Raw genomic sequence first — 17,890 nt, 5'->3', positions numbered from 1 at the left:
AGCTATAGGTCAGTCAGACTGCCCAAGCTTAACGAATGTTGGTAACCATTTCAGGCTCTGTTTACACTTGGCTTTCTGTCTTGGGTGAAGACAGCCCAGAGACACGTCACCATTTACACTTGTGTCTGACAACTTATGCTCAGATTTCATTACTGCCCCGTGCGGTCATTGTACCATCTTTGTCAGGGGCGATTCAGGCGAATCAGGGTAAATTAGCATTTACAATATAATAGCTTTTCGGTCAAATACCTCCCGAGTGGATTGAGTGATCAGGTCACAATGCATCTTGGTAATTGTTTGCCCTGATATTTAGCATTGCCCACTTCTGATCCGATCGCCCAAGATGCAAGTGTAAACAGGGTCTAATAAATCACAGACCTTGATATGTGCTGCTTTTGCAAGATAATCAACATTATTTGCGTCATGTGGGGGTGGTTTTGCCTCTTTGGTACGAGCCTAATGTTTTGATTTTTTTAGCAAAATGGTTTAAAAGAGGGCCATTGGTTGTTTATTGGATGCTTTTCCAAACTAAACTAAAACGTCTAAGTTGTTTTCAGCAAAAACTGCTCTGATAATGTTTAATGGTCAGTTTCCTGTAAACAGTTATTAGGCTGAGAAGCATTAACTACCACTGTTTACTTATACATGGTACATTACGGAAACAGTTTCAATCAAAACCGTTTTTTTATTAATTGATTTCTTTTTCTGGACTAATGAGTCACTTGAATATGTGGAGAGTGTAATTGCAGGGCAGATGTTCCGCTATGGAACAAAATGCAAATTATATTTTATTTTAACATATGGTAGTAGAATTAAAACAGAATTAAACCCTAAGTCCTTAGTCATTATTAATTGTTTGCGAAAAATTTCAATAAATCATGCTTCAAAACAGCTCTGCCTCAGTGTTTCTTTTAAAATGTGACCTTTTACTTCAAAATTTGTTATGTTTAAAAATTTCTCCCAGTGTATTTTTGAAAATCATGGATGTTGGCTCTGGCTTAGTAAGAAAGGCCCAAAAAATGGGTCAAATCCCCTGAGGAGCTGCGTCAAAGTACCATTGATTGACACCGTTAATTATTGCGAGACTAAAAATGCACGAATGGCAGCTTGGAGACAATGAGCCAGGAAGCAGCAGCCCGATGGATCCATGACAGCTTTACATGGCTGTACGTCACGAACTTCACGAGCAGGTAGCTGTGTGTAAAGCCTCAGTAACACCACTGCGGATTCGTGTGCACGTTTAATGACATCATAACAAACATCCAGACTCAGGCTGGTTTGTGCAGATACAATTTCTAATCGAAGGCAGTGGGAGATCGTTAAGTTTCTTGATGTGGGCATGCTGGTCGTATATTAAGATTATCATTAAGACAGGGATTATTATGCTTAGAAAACATATATCCCAGGCACACCAGAACACGCCAGTCTACTTCACCTAGTCCCCAGACTGGCCTTTATGTCACCTTCCATAAACGGTAGAGTGGTCTGGTATCTTTGCAAAGGACATAATGATGATGAAGGCAGCTTGTAATAGGCTCGCCCTTTCCATTTGTAATCTCCATTAGCCTTTACATTATTAATTATTGTTTCGCTTTGGGCCTCTGTTCTTCCCAAATGTCTTGCTTAATGAGCTAAGCATGCTATAGTTCTCAGGCTCCTTTCATGGATTGTCAGATTTCAATAGGACACTAACAGACAATGAAGCCGACCAGTCAGACTTCCAGATGTTGACCTCCACCTACCATAACGAAATACGTGACCGGTGCTGACATCACGGAATATGCTTCCGCGGCAACAGCGGAAGCATCACTGCGTATAATTCCCGTTTCCCGGCAACGGACCCGGCAACCTATTGAATTCTACTGCCACGTGAGACAACATGTGTGGTTGTCATGCACTCGCCCGAGGGGCCCAGGTCCCCAGGACATTTCTATTCAGCATCCTTTGTCACCGCGAGCTGCAATGTTATCTGAGATGCGGCGGGCAGACATGCAAAAGACGCTACTCCTACTGGCCAGACACGTCCGTTTATGAATGACAAAAACTACACATACAGTACAGGTATGTGCTGAAAGATTCTGCTATTCCATAACAATTTACTCACATTTGTTACAAATGATTATGTCGATCCGTGCACAAATAAATCATTGCTTAAATTACAATTACATATTAAATTAATGGATGCAGGGATGCAGGCTCTCAGTTTTATCTGTTTCTAGCGTTTGTTATTATTATTAGTGCTGTTGTACTTGTTACTGTTTTATATATATAAGTCATATCTAGTCTTAAAGGACACAAAGACACACACAAGTGCACAGCCTGTCATCTCTCCCTGTCGATTTGCCATCTTAATTGTACAAGAGTGCGCGCTCACCAGAAGGGGCCCCTCTTAATCAGGACTGGGGCCTCACCTGCAGCGGGTGCAGGGTAAGCAGGATGGCATTTCTCCAAGGACAGTGACATGTCACTAAGATGCACACCATCTTCTGCAGCCTCCGATACGCACAATGTGCCCAGTGCCAAGCAAACGCTTGTATACCAAGTAAAAGCTTGTATACCAAGCAAACGCTTGTATACCAAGTAAAAGCTTGGTATAAACAGAAACCTGCTGTTACATTCAGTTCGATTCATTAGATATACATATTTATATATATGTAATTCTTTATTGAAAAGATCAACAGCCTGATTCAGAGCCCTTTCCTTTCACAATCGTCTTTTTTTACACAACAATAAGTATCCAATAAAATTCCCAATAACTGTTTTGCATTCAATTCATTTTTATATAGCGCCTTTCACAGCATAGTCATTCTAAGATGCTTTACATGGGTGTGCGTTTTAGTACATTACCACAACATTTCTACAGTGTAACACAAAAACAGGGTAAAGGGAAGGCAGAAAGAAAGGATAAAAGAAAGAAAGCCAGCTGACAATGGAGGAGAGAAACCAGGTAGGGACAAGAAAAGCCTCTGGGGTCCAAGGTCACCTGGCTGCCCCCCCCCCCCCCCCCCCCCACACACACACACACACAAGCAGGGCATGCTAAGATTACAGGAAGAAGAAAGAGTCGGGCTTGCTTGCCAAAAGCAAGGTGTAAACTGTAGTCACGGTCAAAACCAGACACACATGATGGAGACGCACATCACCGCTGTGAGAAAAAGGTGGGTTAGGCAACTTTGATGTACATACAGAACATTCAGAATACACTGAAAGTAAGAGTGGAAAAAAGTTTCCTTTACAAATAATGTCATTGCCAACTGACATGAAAGAGTGCCAACATGAATGTGAAATCACAGCGTAATTGTCAGGGAACTCCCTATCCGACACTAAAAACCTCCTAAGACAGCGACTGGACCCTTTCAAAGAGCTTCCATGGTATCAAATCTCAGAAGTTCCCTATCTGTTCTTTATAATCTCCCCCAATACTTCTGGTTCAAGTGGTGAATTCAGAGACATTGGAGTTTTTTCAAGGAGTTATGACTAACTGGCCAAACCTCTGTATCATATCTGCGTGTCATCTGTCAGACTTAATGCCCAGTAACTTACCGAGCTGGCTTTCATTGTACTGTAATACGCAGCCAGCCAGGCAGGTGCTGTTTCTAATAAAACAAACAAAAAGATCCCTGTTTAGAATTTTTTTACCAGATTTAAACCAATTATGAAAATTCTACAGCAGGTGCCAAAAACAGAACAAAGGACCGTCAGATCGTTGGTGGGATACGTCTTCATCTGGAGAATTCTGTGACTATATTATTCCATTACATTTCAAACAATCCTGTTGGTCATGTTCAACGGACAGTTTAGCTTTAGATGCGCCAAAATGGTATTATAGGGCGTACAATTACAATCTTATAATGCTCTAATCCTTTTTAACTTGCAATTCATACTTCGGGAATGAGAGTCCCTCAATACACGCCTTCTTCAGGCAGGAAAGCAAATTAACATTTAACTGAATTACTCATGGATCGCAGTTTATGGCACTACACGTTCTGTGCTGATTGTCTTTGATGCTTCGTTTATGTTTAATCTTAAGTACAGACCGTTAGGTCCCTATCAAAGAATCCTTATAGGACAGGATAGCATTACGAAACGATAAAACTCCATGGGCAGTATAACTGAAAAAGACACAGATACCCGCCCTTCCAAAAACTAAAATTTAGGCTCACGTCATACTTAGGAGGGGCGTTTTCCGCGGCGCACGGCGAACGGAGCAGAGCGGCGTAAGACGGTGTCGCCTTGGCTGTTTTCAAGCGGAATAATTGACCGAAACTCTCAAGGTATTTGACATTATTTATTTTATAGCCATTTCGAACGCGTCTTATAACTGAACAGCGACAGTTGTGCTATTCACGTACAGTTTCGTTGCTCTTTCAAACAAGTACTACAGTGTTTTTTTGCGGATCCCTGGCTGAAAACGTATGTTTCAGTATAATTTGTTATTTCGGAGGGGAGAGATACAAAGTCTGCTTTCTGCTGTGTAAAGAGACGACACAAGATGTAGCATAAGAAAAACTTTCAACGGTTAGACCTGTAACTAAGGAACAATAGTCACTGGGACTTTTCAACACAACAGGAAATTAATAATTCCCTTAAAAAGTCATGTATGGAGCAAATTAAGGGAATAATGTTAGGGGAAGTACTGTCATTTGAAGTTTTTTACGAAATAATAATAAATGCTAATCGATGTTTTTACTGTAGCCGATTGAATGATTTAAGTGATTTCAGGATAATTCGTATTGTTTAAAATGAAAAAAGACATATAATATATTGTAAGCTTCGACTAAATGCAGCACAGAAAACAATTCGAAGATCGGATTCTCTATCAGGTTGTAATTTAAAGCCTTAGCAACTGAAACCATTTTAAAAATACCAGTTTCTTTTTTCTAAAACCTTTCTGGTGGTGAATAAATTAAGGATGTGCGGATCGATACTGAAATATCGATTCTTTCAGTGTGAAGGTTTCATTTTGAGTAACTATTCTGAAATTAATATATCGATTTTTTTTTTTACTTGGTAGCCTGACTTAAATAGCCAGACATCGAATTTCGGTATCGAAATTGGGGCTTCCTACCTTAATATCGGATTAAATCGGACCGAAAAGATAGTGGTATCGCTCATCCTTAAACCAGGAGCGGTGCGTTAAAATGCTTGCACTCTGATTAGGGCTGCACGTGAATGATTGCTCATTAATACCGTAAGGCGCTATATTGGATCTTGGAAAGTATATTAGTCAAGATGCTTTTTTTTTCTAAGAATGTGTCCGCAAAACAATTCATGAGTTTATGAGATGTTAAAAGTCAGTTCTTTAAAAGCACCAAATAGGCTACCTTGTTCGTGCCAACCCTGCGTGACCTAGTAGGCTATTAGAACGGAGAGATGCGTTTATTGTCTGGGAGTATAAGATGTGTTTTAAGTGTTTATTAAACTTTTTACAAAATGGTATTCTGACGACAGAAGGAATAAGTTTGCCTGGAAAATTCAGCTGATCTAAACATTCAGATTTAAATATTTTACATAACGACAGGATAACCTTGCGGTCTGCAGAGGATGGATGGATAGATGGATGGATGGATATTTATTGAGCATCATGGTCTGAAAATGTTCCAAGTATATGCTACAAATGACTAATTGTATTGACCAGATAACTAGACATGAGTGTTATGCTTTCAAAGAAATGTTAGTAAACGAGGTGGTTCGTCTCGAGCCATGGATCGAGCAGTGTCCATGCTCCGATGTCTGGCAGGTTTTACCCAGAGCATGACGTCATGGGCCTCCTGCCTGAAGTCACGCTCTGTCGCCCCCCAGGCGCCCGCATGTCTCGTGAGACACCCTCCGAGTTTCTGACAGTCATCTGGTGCCTGTTCCTATAGCCGACTTAGATATGGCAACTTTTTTGTCATTATAAAATTTTGAATTTTGAATTTTGTTAATACCTGTCTAATTATTGTGGCTGTCAGGTATTATGACTATGTTATTGCCATAACATGATTGATTTTAACAGGGCCTCCTGGAGCTCTTGAGTCTGATCCTTTAGGGGTCAGTGCCTTCCGAGACTGGGCTGTAGGGGTTTATCTACTGGAACCTGGCTGCGAGTTAAGTTGCCAGATAAATTTACATATCTCTGGTGTTTCAAACAAGAGGTGGTGCCAGGCCACACTGAGAGCATGTGAACAGGACCAAGTGCTTTATGCAGTCGATTGGGTTAGGGCTTGAGGGCATCCTGGCCCCTTCAGGACAGTGAAAAATGTCATGTTGAAGGCCTCCGTTTGGGCTTTGAACTCGCTTTAAACATAGGTATCAGACATTTTCTCTTAACTGCTAAAATTCATGCTGGACATCATTCTAAATCTCTTCAGAGCCGCACAAGCCATAAAAAAATGATGCTCAGTCATGCAAGTTTGCTTGAGTCTGCAGTGACTCTTTCCGCATCCTTCGTAACTATTAACTGCATGGTTTAGCAGTGTTGATTCACAGGTCAGTCATATCTTCCAAACAGGAAGGGAAATGAGATGTGGGCGTTCCTCAAACACTTTTAAACCCCATTATTTGGGGTTAGAGTTTGTTCTGTCGTGATCACGGCAGCAAACTTCCTCTTTCACCATTAACTCCATCTAATAGGAGCTTCCTTAGATCTGTTCGCCATGCAGTGCTGAGCGTGTCAGGTCACCAAACTCTTGACTACTCCTTCCTTGAACTTACGGCCCTTTATATTTTTTGTTTTTACTTTAGCAGTTTTTCTTCTGCCGAAGCCTGAGGACATTTTGGCCAGCAAAGCAGGAGATCTGGAATGTCCAATAACGAGGAGCTGTTGTTGTCGGAAATCTCCACGGAGTGCCACAGATCTATTAGGGCTTAGCACTGTTAGCCTTAGCACACAGTGGTGTACCTTACCGCCCAGCTCAGAACCATTATAGATGGTGGTGGAGATTATTCCTACCAAGGGTAATATTTACATGAAATTGTTGTCAATTACTCTGCCTCAGCTCCCCTTATTTTACCTTAGATTAATGAACCATGCCAAACTTTTTGTTCTAAAATCCCAGTCACACAATGCCCCCCCCCCCCATGGGTTTTATGCAAACAAAAAGTCATGTGACAGCTGCCTCCTAGACAGATGCATCATTGCTGCATGTCTGTTAATGCGGCTGTTGCAGCTGCCCCCCTCCCCCCTCAATCAGTTGGCAAGCAGTGAATCAACTCTGTTGATCACCTGTCAGTCTTAAAACAATCGCACTTCCTTTGTCCCGCCCTACCAGCAGCTTTTAGGTTGTACCGAGCCTACACAAAATGTACAAGCTTCCTGTCTAAGGAAGAAGAAAAAAAAACTCAGCTGACAGGCTGTTTTCTGGGAATCGCAGTGTGATGCAGTGAGAGGTTGAGACCTCCATCCCTTCTTCTGACTCATATTGCCTCGTGCTGGATATTTTATGAAGTTTTGTGTTGACTATTGATGGCAACCCATGATGGATGAAATTAGAAAAGCAGAAATGTAAGCCTGTGGTTAATTAACAGTACTTTGACAGCTTAGCCGTGTCTGGGTAGTCTGGCCCAGTCCTACTGGTTTCCAAAACCACAAATGGAGAAAGAGGTATCAGACTGCCCAGCTGAATATGCTGTCTCTGTGTTTGTACTTGGTTGGTGAAGCCTATCACTCACCAGGGATGGAAGGGAAAAACTTTTATACAGTTTAGACAGTTCCATGCATGCTTTGGTGACCACAGGGGCTAACAATTAGGCAAATCCACCAGTAATGGGGGGGGGGGTGAAAATATATTTCTTCACCTGCTAAAGCTATTACAGCAGCTTTTCCCAGTGTACGTGTCATGCGTCACCGTAAGTCTGATCTAGCTCTGATTTAAGGGAACCCAAGGTTTCAGCTTGCACTACTGTGGCAGGGAGAATTTTCCATACTCTAACTACACGCTGTGTAAAGAAGTGCTTTCTCAAATCCACTTTAAAATGTTCTCCTGGCGAGAAATTAAACTGGCTCTTTTACTAGCACAGTTACAGTTTATGACGAGATATTGTTCATCCTGCATTATACCAGTAATATTTAAGCACCAATGATGTTCTGTAATTGAGAAGGTAGCTTGTGAGGGGGAAATCATTCATATTTTGAAAATGATTTTTTTTCCATATGGTGTTTAGGTCTATTGAATATTTTAGGTGATTTTTCCCATTTCTGCATTCAGAATGTTCTTTACCGTGCTACGCCTGAAATAAACCAGGAAAAACAAATGTTAAGAAGTATTCCTCGGACATATCAATTTTCTCAGTCCCGCCCACGAGACTGAATTGGGGCCAACGTAGCTCATTAACTGAAATGTTTGACACCCCTAAATTAGAAAGATAAAGAAAAAGATATATCTGGTTCACATTTAAGGTGATTCACTTGAAGCTCAAGTTTCAAGTTTTATTGTCCCATTTGTTCTGAGGAATACGGTAAAATTATGCCACATTTGCAGAAGAGGGGACAGGTGCATGGGGGACAATAGGACTAACAGCAGTGCAGTGAGAGACAAAAGATGCAGGAAGCGGGACCATTCATGGATGGCGCGATCGGGGAAGGATATGCAAATAGCCACAGACAGAACACGTGTCACTGAGCACACATTAGGTGGCTGACTGGAATGCACCCAAATCTGGGTCCACAGCATCCAGCCAGTGCGACCAAAGCCGTCTGCTTTCCTAAACTTTCTGGAAATGAACATTCCTTCCCCGCTTTGCCAGACCTCCACGCTCTGATCTCGTCAGGGAGCGCAGAAGGCCCAGACATGTTTAATCCTCCGCTGCTAATCTACAGACTCAATCATGTTTCCCAGCTTTGAAGTTTTTTTTCTCTTTTTGTTTTTCCTGGGGGGTGGTCTATGTAGAAGCCTATCAGGGCCTCTCCCTGAGCGCCCCCCTCCCATCCACAGCACCACAAAGCTTTTTTGGTAAAAATATTTCTCACTGCCACACTTTCCTTCTATTGTGAGTCAGCCCACAAATTACCATAATAAGCCCCCCCCCCCATAAGCACCTTAACAGACTTGCGTCTAAGTTGAGCTGAATGTGGATACTGCTGCTGGTCTCTCCTTTGTGGTGTTCAGGGTGGTCTGCAAATGTAAATAAAGCCAGTCTCCCACCCGAGCCTTCTGTCCGCCACTGACGTCATCCCCTTCTCCCCCCAGGTTGCTGTTGGCCCCCCAGGCGAATAGGATGGGGTAAAGTCCTTGTGGAACGGAACTGGGAGGTCTGCTATTACAGCATTGGTGACCTGTGCCGTATTTACAGCCAGTAGGTAAGGACCAGAGGGCCAGTTTGCCCACATTGGACCCCATTTCACATTTGACTGAGTATGAATGGAACATCTGTTTATATATATGAAGGTTCACACAAACCAGTTTTTTTTTTGTTGTTATTAAAAACTGTCCTGTGGGTTGCTGGTTCGTTTTCTCTTCTCATTCGTTGAGTAGTTCCAGCGTAGCTTGCAGCTCTGGTCCAGCTACAGCAGACCAAACAGTCCCTTTTCAAAGAGAGCTTTGATATATCACCCTTCAGGCGTATTTACAAACTGAAAACTTGCTTCATTATCTCATGCTGGCAAAAACAGACGGACTCTCTCCGCCCCTCAACTACGCGTCACTCTGATTGGTCAGTAGGTTTAATGGAGTTTTGAAGCTTGTTTAGAGCTTATTTTTATCGTCTTACCTGAACAAACGTTTGAGGTTTTGTTTTGTATACATGTAATATATCTCATCGTTTTTTTAAAGGACTACAGTATTATTGCTACCACAACCAGTGACATAGTTACATGTCATGTCAATTTTGTTGCATTTGTTTTTTTTTTTCTCTCATGTAAAATTGGCTTGTAGGTTTGCTTCTCGTCAGACATAGGGCAGTAATTGGTGTCATGAGGCTGCTGGAAATGGGGAAGTGCAGTGAAGTTTTCACAGAGCCGCATATTAATCTGAAAACACTGCTTTGGCCACTCAAGGTAGCCATTTGTGTAATATTAATCCTGAGCACATTACTCCTTTTTGTGCTCACTACTGCCATCAAGAGGCTAGACAACTTCTGCACAGTGATACGGTTGGTGTGTGGAGCTCGGTAGAAAGAAAATAGTTCCTACATCGAACTGCTCACTACAAATTCTGTGGATTATCTTGAGTAACTCTGTCATGATTTCTGGTAGGAGACATCGCTGCTGAATTTTTCAGATGTATTTTTGGTGCTTTAATAACCACATAAAGAATGCCATTCAATCTCATTTTATTAGCCAGAAGACTCATATACCTATGCCCGATATTTCCAAAAGTAGGCAATTCTCACCACAACAATCAGGATGGATAAATAGCCCTACAGCATATCTCAAAAAAAAAAAAAATTATTTGGGGTGAACTGTCCTTTTATTTCAGGGACCTCACAATACGTGTCTCAAAGTACGTGTTTTTGAATCACTAAATACTGCTCACTGATCAATTGATTGGTTTCCACAGAGAATAATAGATCAAATGGGAGGTGGCGAAATTTGCTCAAAGTTTGCTCAAGCTGAAGGCCCCCCCCCCCCCAGCCAGACGCCCCCCGGATTATATGACTTTGAGATCCCTGCCATTAACCTCTCTGTCGTTGCTCAGGTCGTGCAAGGGGACGCCATGCAGTGCTGCACGCTGAGGCTCTTGGGTCTGATGCTGATGGTAAACGTGTTAATCTTCGTCATGGTCAGCGTGTCGCGGAACAGCGGCCAAGACAAGAAACATCCCGCCAAGCTGCTCGTGCCCAGCGAGAAGTTCTGGGGGCCAGCCGTGCCCAGTGGAGCCTACTGGAACCAGGAGCAACGGAAGCTGGATGACTCCCACAACCCCATCCTGCTGGTGGATAATTCTTCCGGCAACACTCTGCACGACTCCGTCAACAACACCGCCTCCTTAGCACCATGTGCCCCAGACTTAAGTGTAGCTACCAAGATAAAAGACTACAACTCCCTACCGCAACGCTTCAAGGACTTCTTGATGTACATGAAATGTAGGTTGTACCCCATGGTAGTGGATCAGCCACATATATGCAAAGATAAGCCTTTCTTGTTGCTGGCAATCAAGTCCCTGGCACCACACTTTGACCGGCGACAGGCAATCAGGGAATCCTGGGGGCGAGCAGGCCAAATGGCCAACTATACAGTTGCCACGGTGTTTCTCCTGGGTAATGCCACAGAGGTGGACTACTTCCCTCAACTCTCAGACATGCTGATGTATGAGAGTTCCCGGCACAAGGACCTCCTGATTTGGGACTACCGGGACTCTTTCTTTAACCTGACCGTCAAGGAGGTGCTCTTTCTGGACTGGTTCGGACGGCGCTGCCCCGAGGCGAGATTCGTCTTCAAGGGGGACGACGATGTCTTCGTCAACACCCCTCGCGTCCTTAACTTCCTCAACACCCTGACTCCGGCCAGAGCCAAAGACCTGTTTGTTGGCGACGTGATTATGAATGCTGGGCCACATCGAGACAAGAGGGTCAAGTACTACATCCCCGAGAGCATGTTTGTTGGGTCGTATCCACCATATGCCGGGGGTGGGGGCTTCCTCTACTCGGGGGACCTGGCGCTACGCCTACGTAACATTTCCCGCTTGGTATCCCTTTACCCCATCGATGATGTTTACACGGGCATGTGCCTACGTAAGCTGGGCCTGTCTCCTGTGAAGCACCAGGGCTTTAAGACCTTCGACATTCAGGAGAAGTACCGAGAAAACCCCTGTGCCTACCGAAGCCTGATGCTGGTGCATAGCCGGACTCCACAACAGATGATCCGGATCTGGAAGTGGCTTAGAGACCCAAAGCTGACCTGTCAGTGAATATCAGCATATCACCATGTTGCCTGTTTTTGTTTAGTCTATGAGTGTTTGGCGTATATTGGCAGCTTTTATCATGATGATCATCATCACAATGGTAGTTCTCGTAATAATATATTAATTATGGATATAACAATAATTAGCACTTAAATATTATTATTTATTAGGACAGCTGTGGTCCTTTCCATTGTAAGCTGCGCTAAAAGTGACCTTAATCTTCTTCTAGAGTTTAATCCTACTGTATGATCCACGTGAAAACTTCAAAACGGGTCTTTTGAAGTGTTATTACTTGACTTTTAAAGAACTTATAAAAGAACAGAGATTTTTTAGTATGTGGGTCATATATTGACTTGGGATTTCCATACAGAATGGATTAGCTTTGGAACATGTAAACCCCCCACCCCCCCACTGGTGCCTTGTCTGACGCAGGTCACTCCATGGTTTCTGAATGATTGATTTCACCCCAGGAACAGGAACTACCCCCATCTTACTTGCTGAAAGTTTCAGTGTATAGTTTCCCCCAATCCTGTCCTGAAAAAAACCCTCAGGGTATTTCTCTTTTGTTTTTCCTATCTGACCATTAAAATAGTTCACATCTAAGCCGTTTTTCCCCCACGTTTTTATTCAGTGCCTGTTTTAATGTAACACTGGTTTTCGCCTGGACCCCTTTTGAGCTGTGGAGATGCTCTGGACCTCTTTCACTGCTGGATGTTTAACAGAACATCAGTATTAACCATCTGTCTCCACATTGCCAAGTTACACTGCGGATGGAGATGCCATTTAAAATCCATTTGGAATGAGAGTGAATTAAATACTCATTAGGCTGTGCGGCCTACATGAATACAGGAACTGCAGGGCTGCCGTTTTAGAAAATTTTCTGGCTTCCAATTAAAAAGTAGTGTATTTGAGGTAATTGGCTTATGAATGTATCTCTGTATACTGTATACATTTTCTGTTTCAGATTCCATAAATGGAATGCTGCTTTAGCATGCTGTGCTGTTTTAGGAAAATATCAATGTAAATTGTGTGCGCATGCATGATTGTATGCATGGGTGCCTCAGCAGTTTTCATTGCACCGTGTGACTACTACTCCTGCTGTTTGCTCAAGAGTTGAAAGGTGATTGGATCTGCACTTGGGGGAAAAGGTTGGGATTGGCCAAAACCTGCTGGACAGGTCCAAGTCAATTTAGTAATGGACTTAGTAACATTGCAGCATCTGCTAGAGGAAAAAAATTGATTTTGTGATTTTGTGTTAGTCACTACATTTTTTTTGCACAGAGTAAAATTAATTCTGTTCTGTAATAAGTTCTGTCTGGCTAACCGTCCATCTGTGATGTTCTTTGTTGTTGCTGGACCAATGAGTAATTAGTTAAGCCTGAATTGCAGTTGTGGGGTTATGAATAAGAGATTCCCAGAGACCTTAGTTATAATCACGTTGCTGTATTATTATTGTTTTGTTATTTATCCTCTCTGTTTTGGATTTTGTTTTTACATGAAAAGGAGTATGGCCTTATTTCCTACCTGCTCTTTGTCATGAACCTTCATTGTACTTGGGCTTCTCAACTTTCTACCCAGAATTCTTCTTGCGATGAGCACATTAGTTTCTGCACTTATAGTATTCCTCCACCATTTCCACTCTGACTTATGAAAACATTCCTTTACAAAGTGCCTGCTGTTTGTGTGACTGTTTACACTTGGTTTTAAAATGTGCCTTTGGACGATCGGGTCACAAATAGACAGCTGCGACACATCGATGTTTACACGTGGGTCTATCATACCTCTCCAAGGTGTCCAGGGGACCACTTGTTTTCAGACTCCATCACTGTCTATGTCACTTCCGCAAGAAGGTCAACGTGTGACGTCTTTCTCGAGGATGAATCAGGACACATTAGGCTTTACACTACAAAAAATGTGGTCAGATGTGCTCCAGACCACCTTGACAAATGATTTGAGTAATCGGATCACAATGTGTCTTGGTGTTCATTTACACTTGCATTTAGCGCTGTCTACTTATGATCTGATCGGCCAGGATGCATATTTAAACAAAGTGTAAAGAGGACCTGTGTATTGGCATTTTTTTGTACGTATTTAAGATGTGTGTGTGTTGGGCATTTTGCGTTTCGTTTTTATATTTTGGATTAATAAAAGTGTTTTACCATATAATTGGTTGTTTTCGTCATACTCCACTGGGTTTATCAGTGTTTCCCACCCTAGTCCTCAAGGACCGACACACAGTCCACATTTTTGCTCCCTGCCTGCTCAAGGTGGACTGTCTGCGGGTCCCAGAGGACGGGGTTGGGAAACACTGGTTTAGACAAATACAGTATTAAATTAGTAAATTATATACCAAGATAGGACCCACTTCAGAACCACTTAAACTGTTATTTTTACATCTATGCTTGTCCTATTAGCTTTAACACGTCTGGCCGTTCTCCTCTGACATCTCAATAACAAGGTGTTACTGGCAGCAAAACTTTCGCTGGATTTTTTTTTATATCACTCTGTAAAATCTAGTCACTGTAGTATGTAAAAATCCAACAAGCGTGGCTGTTTCTGAGACGGTGGAACCACCATGTCTGGCACCTACGGTAATGCCACATTTAAAATCACGTCATGTCTAGCCAAACAGTAAGTGAGCTTCTCGACCCTGTCTCTGTGCCTTATATATCCAGGTGCAGCCAGATGATTGGCTGTTTGGAGAAGCAGACTGCTAGCGTTAATGCAGAGGTGTACCTAATGATGTGGCTGCTGAACGTGCAATTACCTCACTCTTACACTTTGTGTTGGTGACCTCTATTGGACAGAAAAGGTAATGCATTTCGATTTCATTTGATTGTTATACTGAATACAAAAATGTTTCGCTGAGGAAGTTTGTTTTTAATCCTCTTGCCTGCTGTGCGTGCCTACATTCCAGACAGTTATAATTTGTCAGAAAATGTTCCCTTCATTGGGTGTCCTGGTTTGATTTTGCTCAAATGCTATTGTCCTTGAGTTGCCAGCAGGGGGTGCATTTGGATTACAGGACTGTGTCACACTGTAGTCACGTGCCTCCATCATACCCCAGACCTCTTTCTTACTCCCCTGTCCCCCACCTGTAGCTCCTCTGAAACCCTGGTATTATGGACCCCAGAATGACCCTGTACTGGATAAGCCATTGGAAGAATTGAAGGATGGATATTTTTAAATTATTGTTACTAGTTTTTATGAGTTATGTGGGACATGTGTTTTATTGTGCTCAATTAAATTTTTAACAAGAGACTGAAACGTTCAGGTGTCTCTATCTTCCTGTAATAGTTGTTATATGTATGTTTATCCTTTAATTTTTGTACGTTTACAGGTGTGCCCGCCTGTCCTGGTTTATTTGCTGTCACGTGGTTTGAACGCCATGTGTCTTTTTATGCTGTTGTGAAAAGTGTCTGCCACCAGGGGGCGACCACGATGCATAGCGTGACTGTTGAAACATTCTCCAGTTGCTGCAGGTTGTTGCTCGTTATGACTCCGGCATCACCATCAACGTAGGCAGCGCGCAAACACTGGCTGTCGCAGTGCGGGGCAAAGTGATGGGGACCAGTCATTGTTAATAATCAAGTCAAGTGGGCTTTATCGTCATACCATCTATATACAGGTACACAGTAGCATAAAATAATGCTCCCTGGATCACAGTGGGACACACAAACAGCGAGTGACAAGAGCGAGGTCTTCACAGCACTTTCACACCATTCCTCTCTAGCTGTTGGCTTTTTAAGGCTCTGAAATGTAAATGAAAGTCCAGGGATCTCATTCCGTAGGTGTCAGATTATGACAAATGCTGTTGGAGTTCAGGGAGCCGGCCAAGAACCAAGCAGGACTGGTTTTAATAAGCCCTTCTCATTTATCTTTCTGTATCTTATTTCCCCTTGGATACTGGTTTCCGTCAGTATTTTTCTTGTATTTAAAAAAAACATGTGGTCAGGGCCACGTGGTAAATCGGTTGATTTATGGCTGATTTTGGGGAGCGGTATGCTTCGAGTGCCCGTTCTCCCGGCCAAGGGGCGCTGTGACAAAGCGTAAGGCCAAACCCCTCCTGAATAGGCATGAGGCTTCCTGCGTTCCAAACACATGGACCACCTTGACGGGTGGACTCTGTGGCCCTCCCGTCTGCGCTCTGCCTGCAACCCCTGCCCAGCGCCAAGGCAGAGCTGCCAGTGAATCAAATGAATAATGCAGCCATGCTATTAATAATGAGTTATAATAATGGTAAGTGTTGACTGAGAGGAACTCAGGCGAAATCTGAGTGAAAATCTCAGGTTAAAAGCAACACATTGTGGTCTCCAGCACCGTGCAAAACAACCTATTTCTCATCCCATTGGTATTTAGCAATAAAGCCAATAGAAGATTTTATTTTTTTTTTATCTGAAAGTGTGACGCACACTCGAAAGGTTCTCCACGTCTTTTCTTCACAGCATCCAGAAAGTCGGCTCTGTAGAAAATCCCTTGAACCGCACTGACTTTGGTCCTGCGCATCTGGGTCCAGTCTCCGCTTTGTTTTCTGTTTTCCTTGGGAGGGGTGGTGTTTGGGGGTGAGAGTGTTTCACTAAAACGACAAAGAAAGAAGCCAGGCGGAGTGTTCTAGACTGATGCAGTGCCAACATACCCTGTTCCCGTTTTCTCCACGATTTGACTTGCCGGTGCCTTGCTGAGGTCTGAAATTTCATTTGTGCAGATGGAGCATGCAGGGGATGACTGGGACTCTGCCTGGGGATGACTGGGACTCTGCCTGGGGATGACTGGGACTCTGCCTGGGGATGACTGGGACTCTGCCTGGGTATGACTGGGACTGTTTCTGTTGCTTCCTTGACGTGCATGAAGACCTGCTTAAAGAGGCCCGTTGGAGGACAGAATCACTGCAGCCTTCGTCTTTGAAAGACGATGGGCCGAGGTGGCACTTTGCATTCGCTATGTTGGCTCTCATGCAGCTACCTTCTGGCTGGTGCCCAGGTTCCAGTAAAGAAAAGGAATGTTGACGTCCTGTTTAAACAGTGAGCTGTTGCCGTGGCTCCCAGCACTGGGTGCTGTCCTGACCATCAAGGCCATTGACAATGGAACAACAGCTGTTGGGTATGATGAGCTGATTGGGCCCAGACAAATGCCACCCCCCACCCCCCCCCCCCCCAATTTTTGCATCGTTACACTGGTTACCAATAAATTATGGAGTTAACTTTAAAAATTTTATTGCTCGTTTTTGAGGTTTTGAACAGGCCAACTCCAGCTGTTCTCAACAACCTCATACATCCCTACTGTCGCCCTAGAGCATCGAGCCTGTGGGTGTTTTACATAGACAATAATGATCTGAGGGCAGAAGGAAAAATTATTGGTTCGGAGAGATAACCAATCAGATTGTAGAGAAGGTGGGTCCAAGCAACTAAAAGAGGCAGGACCAATACATCTGATTAGTTGGTCCTGCCTCCTCTAGGTCCTTGGACCAACCTTCTCTACAATCTGAATGGTTATCTCTCCAAACCAATCATTTTTGTGTAAGTAAAACTCCCATGAGCGACTAATGAAGTCACCCAGTAAGCTGCTGCTTTGATTGATTAACCATAACCCTAACCCTAACCCTAACCCTAACCCTCTCCATGTTTGATCACCCCCCCCCCCAAATGTTTTAAATCCAGGCTAAAAACCCGCCTCTTCTTGTTGTAGTGTTTTGTGTATTTTTGTCTCTGTATTACCCATTAATCACTGTACATTTTTTAAACATTTTTGATGTTTAAAGCACTTTTGGTCAACAAGTGGCAGATTTAAACTGTGCTATTTAAATAAACTGACTTGACTTGAAGGAGATAGATAAATAACCTGAACACTGCACATTTGCTGTTGACCGGAACAGAACTGCACTGTTCAAAACCATTAGCATTGGCTCAACCCTTAACACACTAATTTAGTTCATAAACAGTCCCTTTTTCTGTGGCTCCTTCATTATGCTCGCATCGATCACATCTAAAATGTGGTGTATCGCAGTTCCATAACGTAACAGATACACTAATAAACCGCCGTGCCATGTCTCCTCAAGTGCGATGATTCAA

At 43.1% G+C, this 17,890-nt stretch overlaps 1 protein-coding gene across 1 annotated transcript; it reads left to right on the top strand.

The window, feature by feature from the left end:
• The first annotated feature begins 3,780 nt into the window (after positions 1–3,780).
• Positions 3,781–13,988, top strand: b3gnt2b (UDP-GlcNAc:betaGal beta-1,3-N-acetylglucosaminyltransferase 2b). Its single transcript, XM_023842443.2, has 3 exons — positions 3,781–4,274; positions 9,171–9,280; positions 10,617–13,988. Exon 3 carries the CDS (start codon positions 10,635–10,637, stop codon positions 11,826–11,828), a length of 1,194 nt encoding a protein of 397 aa, XP_023698211.1. The 5' UTR covers positions 3,781–4,274; positions 9,171–9,280; positions 10,617–10,634; the 3' UTR covers positions 11,829–13,988.
• Positions 13,989–17,890: the final 3,902 nt, after the last annotated feature.

Source organism: Paramormyrops kingsleyae, chromosome 3, assembly GCF_048594095.1.
Source record: "Paramormyrops kingsleyae isolate MSU_618 chromosome 3, PKINGS_0.4, whole genome shotgun sequence".
In the NCBI taxonomy this organism is placed as follows: Eukaryota; Metazoa; Chordata; class Actinopteri; order Osteoglossiformes; family Mormyridae; genus Paramormyrops; species Paramormyrops kingsleyae.
The sequence above is the reverse complement of the archived record's forward strand: the minus strand, read 5'-3'. Positions and strand labels throughout refer to the sequence as shown.